General features: G+C 46.6%; 1 protein-coding gene across 1 annotated transcript; it reads right to left on the minus strand.

Annotated features, from left to right (window-relative positions):
* Positions 1-3,990: 3,990 nt before the first annotated feature.
* Positions 3,991-7,514, minus strand: NHLH2 (nescient helix-loop-helix 2). Its single transcript, XM_086394488.1, has one exon. It carries the CDS (start codon positions 6,034-6,036, stop codon positions 5,635-5,637), a length of 402 nt encoding a protein of 133 aa, XP_086250614.1. The 5' UTR covers positions 6,037-7,514; the 3' UTR covers positions 3,991-5,634.
* Positions 7,515-11,138: the final 3,624 nt, after the last annotated feature.

An 11,138-nucleotide genomic window follows, 5' to 3' on the forward strand; every position in this document is an offset into this window, starting at 1 on the left:
GGCACAACAGCCCCTCTGGCAAAAGAAAGCCATGGTATATGATGGATAAAGGTGTTCTTGCGTGCTGAGTCACTTCTGTCGTGTCTGACTCTTTGTAACCCCATGGACTCCTGCCAGGTTCCTCTGTCCATGGGATTCTCCAAGCAAGTATACTTGAGTGGGTTGCCATGCCCTCCTCCAGGGAATCTTCCCAACCCAGGGATTGAACCTGCGTCTCTTGCATTGGTAGACAAGTTCTTTAGCACTAGCACCACCTGGGAACCTCAGATAAGGGCAAGACGCTTTGATAAACAGACAAACATGACTTTGTCACCCTAGACAAGTTATTTAATTTCCCTGAGACTCAAGTTCCTCATATGTTCAATGGAGACAAAAGTATCTATCGCACTGGATTGTTGGGGCTGCAGTCCATGGGGTCACGAGGAGTCAGACACGACTGAGCGACTTCATTTTCACTTTTCACTTTCATGCATTGGAGACGGAAATGGCAACCCACTCCAGTGTTCTTGCCTGGAGAATCCCAGGGACGGTGGAGCCTGGTGGGCTGCCGTCCATGGGGTCACACAGAGTTGGACACGACTGAAGCGACTTAGCAGCAGCAGCAGCAGCAAGTGAGATAATACCTGCAAAGCACTGACTTGGTAAGCACACGGCGCACACTCAATACATGTTAGCTATTAATATTTCTACCACAACCAATACTAAATGAGATAATCCTTCTAAGCCTGGAAAGAGAGTATCAGCTGTACACACATTCAAGTTAACTGTCCCTACTCCCTTAACTCCTGCAACCCTGAACTTCCATGGGAGGAAGATGGGCATCCAGAGACTGACAATAGCGATGGGACCTGGATAAATCCAGTGTTAGAGAGGTTGACTCTGTCTGCGTACCTCATCATAGCATCAGAGGATGCTTGTTCAGGGGGTCACTGGAGGAAGCCCCAAGAACAAGGTTCATATGGGAAGCAGGCATTCCTGGCCCCCGTGCTCCACCTCCATCCGGCCTCATTTCTTTTTGTTGTGGTTGTGGGGAATATTATTTTGGTTTTTTAACTTTTTATTTTTATTGGGGTATAGCTGATTAACAATGTTGTGATAGTTTTAGGTGAACAGCAAAGGGACTCAGCCCTACATATACATGTACCCATTCTCTCCCAAACTCCTCTCCCATCCAGGCTGTCACATAACACTGAGCAGTGTTCCATGTGCTAGACAGTAGGTCCTTGTTGGTTACCAATTTTAAATATAGCAGAATGTACAGGTCCATTCCAAACTCCCTAACTATCCCTCCCCACACATCCTTTCCCCCAGCAACCGTGTTTGTTCTCTAAATCTATGAGGCTGTATCTGTTTTATAAGTTCATTTGTATCATCTCCTTTTAGATTCCACATATAAGGGATGTCATTCGATATTGCTCTTTCTCGTTTCACTTAGTATGACAATCTCTAGGTCCATCTATGTTGCTGCAAAAGGCTTTATTTCATTCTTTTTGACGCCAGCCTCATTTCTTTCCATACCTGTTTCCCCTGACCTCAGGCTACTCTTCCTTTCCCAGTGTATCCCACCACCCACTCTCTCTGCTGCTTCCCCTCCCGTTCTCCCTGAGCAAGGGAAGGTTTTTCCCCCAGAACTTTTGCCCCTTTTCTCTGGATGTCTCCAGACAGTGGCTGAAGTGAGGGGTCATTTGGACATAGAAATATGCAGCCCAGGTGTCCTTGTCAGCCGGGCCAGGTAGGGTCTAGGTTTTCTGGGGAGCAACAATGCCCTGGTAAGTTGCTGAACACTGGGGCCAGAGAGCCGAAGGGGAGAGGAGTAGTGGGAGGAACCATGGTCCCCTGTCTGCCTAGGGAGGGAGCGAGCTGGGGTGAAAGGGAAGGCTGCTGCCCGTGGGGCGTGGTGAGCCATCCCACGGGCTGTGTTGGTAGCCTGACCACAGGCCAGATTAACAGGATGTGAGAAGGAAGGGCACTATGAGTGGCAGCAATTGTGGAGACTGCTGGTTAGGCAGAGCTGGGTCTCTACTCTAAGGCTACCTCCTCTGAGAGGCCTTTCCTAACAACTATCTAAAGCAACACCCTCCAGGAGTTTGGGGGAGAATGGACATGTATATGTATGGCTGGGTCCCTTAGTTGTCCACATGATACTATCGCAACATTGTTGATTGGCTGTCTTCCCATATAAAATTTAAAAAATTTTTTAAATAATAAAATAATACCCTCCCCCAGTACCCCCAGCTGCTATTCTCTCTTTCCTTACCCTGCTTTGTTTTTCTTCATAGCGTTTAGCAATGCCTGCAATTGACTACCGTTTATTTGTTGCCAGTATACTGCTCTTCTCCCTAGACTCTGTGTCATTTGTTACTCTATTTTTAGTACCTTACACTGGATCCCTGGTACACAGTAGGTCCTCAATAAATACTGGTTGAATGTAAGAGTGAGTGATCACCATTGTCATCATCCGGAGCTACTCCCCTACCTATGGCTGAATACTCAGAGTCCATGCCATGTGCTAGGAAGGAGTCAGTCACCCGCTGGTCCAGCAAAGTGCCAGTGTTGCCCTTCTTTTTAGAGAGTGCTCAGAAGCCTCAGATTTGAAGTGATACTGCAAATCCTCTCCTGAGATCATATGGACTGTGTCCCTAGATAGGGATGGGATGTTGCCCTTTGCCCATGCCTGCTCTCTGTCCAACTCCAGGGGCGAGAGATTTAATCTAGAGAGGTGAGTTAATAGGCTCTTCCTGGATGTCAGTGAGAGGATTGTCTTGGTCAGTCGGAAGCTGGGGTCCTAAACCAGGAAAGGGAGCCTAGACGTTGACTTCGTTTTCTTGACTTAGGAGCAGGGCCGACTTTTCTGTACTACAGTAGAGAAGCTCTGTAAGGACTGGACATAGGCACACTCCTCGAGGCGGGAGGAAGACCTGTGAGCACTCAATCCAAAGACAGTGTGGGTGTGCAGACCAAATGACTAGCCCCTGCTGCAGGGACCACAACTTGGTTCAGATAAAAGGCCAAAGAAGCCACCGTTATTTTTCATGTCTGAGAAAGTGCTTTCCTCAGCTGAAGAAGAGAATGAAGTCTCATTGATCACGTATCTGTGAACCTGACTACAGGATACTGGGATGAAAAGTGAAAAATGCTCAGAATCCCAGACATTTTATAGCTGTATAACCCAGGCATCCACATAATCACATTTTTTACTTTGCAACCAGAGATTTGGTGTGATATAGACTCATAATTGATAATATTCTATCTATGTGTGTGTACGTATACACATATAAATAGTTTTTAAGTTATTCATGTCTTCTGCTTGTAGACAGAATATTTCACATTTTTATATTAAGTATGTAGGCTATTGTGGTGTGCTAAAGTTCTCGGGGTAGCAAAGAGTCGGACATGACTTAGCGACTGAATAACAACAACAACATGGGCTTTTGTAAATGATATTCTTCATCTCTCCAGTTTGGTCCACGGTTTAATTAATTTTCCTTACTTGCAGGTATCATGTCCTAAATCTATGTCCTGATTAGATGTCTCAGCGCTCCAACAGTAAAGTGCACCCTGTTCTTAATAAGCACCAATAGGACTGAGAGTCATCATACGAGGGGTCTTCTCATTGCCATTAAGTAGTCATGTGACTTAGACACTTAAGCTCTTTGCACCTCAGTTTCCCAACTCTAATTTGAAGAAACTGGGTTAGTTACTAAATTTTCTTTTAGAGCAAAATTAATCTATGATTCAAGCAATGTTTTAATATAAACACTCTAATTTTTTTCTTCATTGAGAGAAACATGACCTATGTCACCATCATATGTAGAGCGTCTATTTATAGACAGATCAATGTCCAAGTTCAGGAAGAGCAACAAACATCTCAATATATGTTACGATTTAGTTTTGTTGTTGTTGTTGTTTTAATTAGTTGCTTTCTGAGGAATTGAGTCCATTAAGATATTTTATGCTCAGCAAGTATGTTCATTATTTTTAGACAGTATGTTTAAAATAAAGGAGATAACTTTATTTGATACCTTTATTTATATGCAAAACAGCGCACCATTCATGAGATATGAAAAACTCGTCAGATAGAAACCAGATTATATCTATTTTCACTACAAAATATTGCATTATATAAAGCAACAGAGACACAAAAAAACCCTGAAAAGACTAAATTCTTTGGATAGCAGATGTGGTTCTTTTTTTTTTTTTTCCCTTATCTCTAAAATACACTCCTTGTTTTAAGAGTTTCACAGCTGAGAACATGAAACATTATCAGGTTATAGACTTTTCTTTTTGGTTGCCACAGAGGAAAGTAGTTCTGAATTCTTTTTTTTTTTTTTTTAGGAAAATAACTTAATTTCCTAAAACCATCCCACACACAAACATCACACGCGCACACACACACAAAGAAGCTACTCTCCTTTTAAACGGTTCGCAAAGTACTTTTCAGACATAACTACGGATAAGGATAACAATGCTTACTTTTTAAAAAACTATAATAGTGAAGTGCTAGAGTTGCTGATCTCACAATAAAAGAACCAACAAACATCTTAATATATAAAATATGTTTAGAAACAGGGAGGTGTGGGAAATTTGTTATACAAGTGCAATATAATTAGAGCAAAAAGAAAGACCACAGTATAATCTCAACAAACACCTTAAAAAGTTAGACATAATTATTCCACAAGGAGAAAGTGTAAACACTTGACTATAAATAAATTGGCACAGAGTATCCAAAGTAAAATTATCACCACTCTGAAAAATAAATGTCTGAAAAAAATACTCTACTCCTTCTAACATAAATAAAAATAGGTTGTCTTTTTCTAACTGCACCTATGGGTCCACATGTTTAAGGTCACAAATAGATGTTTTTGGATATATAAAGGGGCACTTCGCCTGAAAAAGCAATCAGATATTAAATTTTCCATTTAAATATGGATTCTCCTGTCTCCAGTAGCATCAGACCTTGGGGTTAAAAATCTCACCAAACTCAAATCTCTCCACAGTGTCTGTTCTCAGTGTGTCTTTTTAGCCTTACCAAATAGCCCAGGCTTGTCTGTTTAGATTCTAATATAACCTTCCTTTTACAACGGAACAGAAAGTTTTCTGTGTTCCACCTTTCTGAGCCTTAAATCTTTGCCCTGGAGGCGATTCCCTCCCCTCCCCTCCGAATGTTTGGTGATTTGTCAGTTAGAAAAAATAGCCAGATAGTCTAAAGATAAAAGCCCAGACTCTGAGCTTCTGCCCCTCATCCTTTCAAAACATTAAGATCTGTGGGAGATGAATGCAGGAGAACTCAAAGTCTCCAGTGAGCTAAAGCAACAATCCCTAAAGGGATCCTAACACGTGGAGGGGAGGCCTGGAGGTCACTTGTCTGGGTACCTCCAGGAGGTTCGCCTTGCCTGAAAAACACTCCTTGCAGGCCCCAGGACTCCCCAGACAACCCCACCCTTCTGGAGTCGGAAACCTTACAGAGTCGCCCGGCGGACAGGAGAGAACAAAGTGCGAGCCTCCTCCCGGGTCCAAGGCCTGGTGGCCGCCGTCCCTGGGCCGCCGCCTCCACCGCCATCCCCGCGGCGGCCGCCCCAGTAGGCCGCGTTTCACCCACTCCCGGCCAGGCGGCCCCTAGCCGCGACCCCGGCCCTAGACGTCCAGGACGTGGTTGAGATAGGAGATGTAGCAGATGGCCAGGCGCAGGATCTCGATCTTGGACAGCTTCTTGTCCGGGGGCAGCGTGGGCAGCAGTTTGCGGAGCTCGGCAAAGGCCAAGTTGAAGGCCTCCACGCGGATGCGCTCGCGGGTGGCGTGGGCCGAGCGGTACTTGGCGGTGGCGCGCCGGCGGCGGCGCTTCTCTTCGCGGCTCAGCTGCGGCGGGTGCGGGTAGAGCGTGGCCCGGCTGCCGCCCTTGCCGTCGGCCTCCTCCACCGGCTCCAGGTCCGACACGCTGCCCAGCACCTTGGCGTCTGCGCCGCCCAGCGACTCCGGATCCGAGTGCGCCGAGCTGGGGTGGTCCGAGTCGGCGGCTTGGTCCGGACTCAGCATCATTTTGGAGGCTGAGGGGAGTCAGAAAAGCGATCAGTAAAAGGAAGTGGGGGGTGGGGGGGTCCTTCTTTGGATAGGAGCTAGAGCGGGAGGGGGCCTAACCCGCCGGGCCTCCGCGCGGCCCGGGCCAACTTCCCACGGCGGTCTGGCTCGCTCCTCCGAGCGGGTCCCACGGGGAGAGAGCGCGCCGAGGCGGGCAGACCCGAGGGCCAAGACCCGAGCCTCCGCCTGGCGCAGGAGCCGGAGAAGCCTCGCCTTGGCCCAGGCCGCATCCCGGACCTGACACCGCGGCCTCCGGGAGGCTGAGACTGGCCTGCGGGCCTGCTCCGGGGAACCGCCGCCGGCCTGCGAGGCCGCCACCGGGTTTTGTGCTTCCTTCGACTAAATACAACTCGGCCATTCCGCCTGCCTCACTTCTTCTCCGACTCTGACAAACGAATGAATCCGAACGACGAATCCACCTGGGTTTTGCTAGGGGACAGAGAGACACGGAGAGCACTTCCCGCCCAGAGGGCCTGGGGCGAAGCCGCGGGAGAGCCGGGCGCCCGCGGGCCTCGAACGGGCCTGGGGCAAGGGGCGTCCGGGGTTTCAGAGGAACTCAGCCCTGAGCACAGACGGCCCGGAGTGGGAAGGCTTCCCCGTACCCCTCGCTCTTCTTCCTAATAATCAAGAGATGACGGAACCAACGTGAAGGCTCCTTTCAATAGCAAATGGACTCTTATGCCCTCGCAGGCTCCCGAAGCACCATCTGTCACACAGACAGCTACACACTTCGGGGACCTAGGGACGCGGCGACGTGGGATCAGACAATGCGCCCGCAGTCTGCCGACCACCTCCCAGGAAAAGGTCGGCGGCCGGGTGGCTGCAGGAGGAGAGAAAGGAGGAAAGGCATGGACCGGGGGCGGGAGGCGGGCGCCGCGCCTTCTGCCCCGGCCGGAGCTGCAACCCCAACCCGCAGAGTTCGGTGCTCCGAGGCGGAGAGTCGGGAGCCCGCAGCGGTCCCCGAGGCCGAGGTAGTCTGGCCTCTGATTCCTCTAAGGATGTACTCGTAGAAAGGCCGCTGTGCCCGGCTCCTCCTGGGCGCCTGGAGGACCGGCCCCGATTGCGCGCCTACTGGGATAGGGTCGCTCCCAGCCTTGGGGCTTCAAGGAAATTCGGGCTTCGAGAAAGGGTCCGGCAGGCAGGGAAGGCACCTGCTGGGGCTATGCGCACCGATCCCGGGCGCCGGGAGGGCGGACCAGGCTGCCAGCCCCGGGCCCCGCGTGTGCGGCTGGGCAGGAGGGGTGCTAGCCGGGGAATAGGTCGCGTCTGCAACGTGCGGGTTTGCTCCTAGACAAAAGCTGGGGCTGTGCTATCTGCTTCCAGCGATCTGCTTCCAGCATCGCACTTGCTTAGTTAGGTGCGAATTTGGCTCTAAGGCGGCTTTCATTTCCCTACGAGGAAAACAAGTCCTCTAAGGTAAAATAAAAACAAATGCTCCAAGTGTTTTACGTGTGACTCTTCGGACTTTTCACGTACACGTTTATAAGTAGAACAGTTTGCAGCTACACCTTCGCCTTGAGAGGGTATAAATAAGTAGGCGAGTAATGGAAAATTACAATAAACCACAACATAGTTGTAGATCGGATGAAAAGTTCCTGGGTTGCCCTCAAATCATGTTAAATTCTTCTCCAGGTGTCTTTTAAAAATATTCATATACAGCATGTCGTATATGCATTTTGTTTTTTTCAGGCATTCATGAAATACTCTATAAATACGATATGCATAATCTAACTTAGTTCCAAGCTGGGAAAAAAGCATTTAAAGGAGGCTTACCTTGTAAAAGCCCTTTCGATAATCTTTTCTCCAATCTTTTAGAGTTAAAATCCCAGGGAATAGCGGGGAGAAATTCCGAAATATATTAAAAGCAGCAAATATTTATTACATTCAAAAATGAAAAAGCAGCTGTCATCTCGCTGGTGTCCACAGCGAGGAACGGTATGAATGATTGTTCACTTAGTTGATAGATCAAAAAAACGCCTTTTCCTTTTAATTGTTCTCAAACATTTCGGGAAATTCGTTGTTGTTTTTGTTTTTGTTTTTTTTTTAACGATGTGTTGAAAAGTCTCTTGCCTCTTTTCCTCTTCTGGGTCTCTATAAATAACAAAAGAGATGCAGAGATAAACACAATCACATCAAAGGACTGATTCCTCCACTTTCTAATAGCGGAAGAATCAATAAGAAAGATGGTTAAGATAAGATTCCGCTCCTGTGAGGAGGACTCTTTTCCTTCCTTAATACGGCTGAGCAGAAACTGGGGAGTGCAAAGCAGAGATGCGATCTTGCTCAGAAGTGATTTTTTTTTTTTTTTTTTTGAGATAAGGCTTTGTTCAGCTGATGTCTCCCCAGTTCCCAGGAACACAATACTGTAACTCGGGGCTAAGCTTGCCTCTTCCTCTTCCCTCCTTTACTTGTATGTTGTATAAACAGACACCTATTTCCAGTTTCAAAGTCTTTCAAGGCTTGGTTACATCGCCCACCCCCCACCCCCTCCTTTCTTTACCTTGTAGCAAAATATATAGAGTCAGTGGCTTGGAGATGCTTGGAGAAAGGTTGGTGAAAAGTGAACGTCTCCCGGAGTAACAGTGACAGGGAAGCGGAGAAAGAGGCGAGAGGGTGGGAGAGCCAGAGCAAAGAGACAGAGATGCGTGTGTGGCTTCTTGGCTCTCTTGGTACCAATTGATTCAGCCTGGAGATGGTCGAAGAGATAAAGGCTTAAGAAGGGGGATGGAATTTTTTTCCCTAAATTGATATTTAATGGGAAATCCTATTGGACAGAAACCTGGGCATGAGTCACTTAATTGGACTTGACATCTGTCACAGTGTGGGAGTTTTCACAGCCCAAATATTTTAGCAGATCAGATTCCCACTGAATCTGTGCCATAAAATATAACAGTTGAAAGCAGTCCATGATAGAAATCTTAGCCTCTAATCAGAATCTCTAGCCATAACCAGGCTATTTCTCTTTTTCAGATTATTGATGCAATGTAGCTAAGTGCAAATAGGCAACATATTGACTATGGAAAAATTCTCCTGGCATATTATGAAACTAGCATCCTCCCTTACAATTTAGGATAATGTTTGTGTCCTGAACATGGAAATATGTATTATATGTGGTGCTACAATAAACAGGTTTGCAACAACTAACATTTATTAGTGATCATTTACATTTTAAAAGACACTTCAACAAGGTTTGATTAAGCATATTCATGTTTTTGAGAGATATTGTGTCACTGGACTAATTTTCCTGTATGATTTTAAAAAAAGGAAAAAGAAAACCTTTCAATAGATTAAGTCATTGGTGAAACTGAGAACAGAATCCAGGTATTGTTATTTCGGGGATCACTATGTGAGATGATTCTACTTTTCTAAATATGTTTGTTTTTCTTTTCACCCACTCATTCATTCAGCTTAAAATATGGCATGTTACATGTGTTGATTATTGCAGTTCATCGTTGCTTATTTTAACATGTGAATATTTAGCTGTGTGGCAGTGCACTGGGCCAAGATGTAAACACTCACAAATCATCAGTGTATTCCAGCACATAATACTTTTGCCTCACATGACCCCACAGTCCTGAATTTATATACTTTATGACAAAAGAGAAAGTCTACTTCAACTATTTGGTCACTTTGTAGAGATACTGTTATTCACCATCAATTACATATTATTTGGAGTCATTTCAGCTCTTTTGATTGTGGAAGTTTAAAAGAAATAGAGTATTGCAGTCTTACCTCTCATCTCTCCAATCCCTGAGGCAGCATTTGTGGAGACAGGAGTCCTCACTTTCCCTCTGTGATCAATTTTGCCTTAAAAATGGGATCTATCGTCAAGAGAGGGGGGTTGATCATCCCATTCCTGGGTGTGATCCTCTGAGTTCCTCATGGCTGTCACCATTCCTGTTTGCCTTTGCAAGCATTTTTCATCCTCTGGGAGATTCCTAGACCAGAATGGGGTGGAGTGGGGTCGGGGGGTGGGGGGGAGCACAGAGTGCCTCCACAGAAAATGGGCACCAGCCATTTCCAGCCTTATTTCTGCCCAGCCCCAGTACAGAATTAAAGTTATATACCCTAGGACATTTAAGTGAAGGCAGGAATTGGCCACATTTGGGTGGCAATGGAAACAGGTGAGTGTATAAATTCCCAAGACAGTGAAGATGAAAGGAGAAGGGAAGTTTCTCCAGTCTGGCTAGGAACAGCCAACACTAAACTTTCACACATAATCGTAAGTGTAGAAACAGTTATACACCTACAGATACTGGTACTCTTCACCCCCCACCACTCACACAAGTGGGCTCTTATCAGACTCCTACACATTCAGACGGATAGATGGAAAACCTGGTGGGTCTAATCACCATGGCCCATGAGGCAACTCATGTTAGAGTGAGAAACAACTGGTATCTCTGGATACCCCAGTGTTGGGGGGCGGGAGGAGAGATGGGGCAATCAAAGCAGGCAGATTCTGTTGTAGCGTGTGTGGATCCAAGCACACTTTCTTTCGTGTTCAGGCTTTCTTCTTCCACACTTACAGTCGGTGTGTGCATAAATTCACATGTGAGTAAGCCCATATAAACAGGTACACACTCAGATTCATACACAACCATGCCTAGACATACCGTCATGGTCATAAACATGAATTCACACTTGCATACACGCATTCTTTCTTCCAGGAAAGCCCCCCGCCCCTCTCCTACCACCACCTTCATCTTTTCTAAGACCCCCCTGGCACAGACGGTCCCACGTTCTGTGCTCTATAAGCACTCTTTTCATATCTCCCTTAGAGACTACATATTGTGTTGCCATGATTCTTGGTTTCTATGCCTGGGGCTCTCACTAGTCTGTGATGCTTCCGGGGAGGACCAGCACCCTTGTCTGAGACAAGGTGACAGTGACTTGACTCTCTGGGTACAGAGGCACCCAGGATGTTTGTAACACAGAAACACTTCCTCCAAAAGACACCTATGGTTTCAGTTGTACCAGTTTTCTTTCCTATAATAGTGAGGATAACAATCCTGTCCAACTCACTTCACAGACTGGTTATGAAACTCACTGTGTGTAAAGCTATT

Source organism: Bos grunniens, chromosome 3 (assembly GCF_055505025.1).
Source record: "Bos grunniens cultivar Pamir isolate PY7600 chromosome 3, Bosgru_T2T1.0, whole genome shotgun sequence".
Lineage (NCBI taxonomy): Eukaryota > Metazoa > Chordata > Mammalia > Artiodactyla > Bovidae > Bos > Bos grunniens.

Excerpts from the sequence above, each read along its gene's own strand:
- NHLH2 (XM_086394488.1), bottom strand. The coding sequence starts at position 6,036 with ATGATGCTGAGTCCGGACCAAGCCGCCGACTCGGACCACCCCAGCTCG.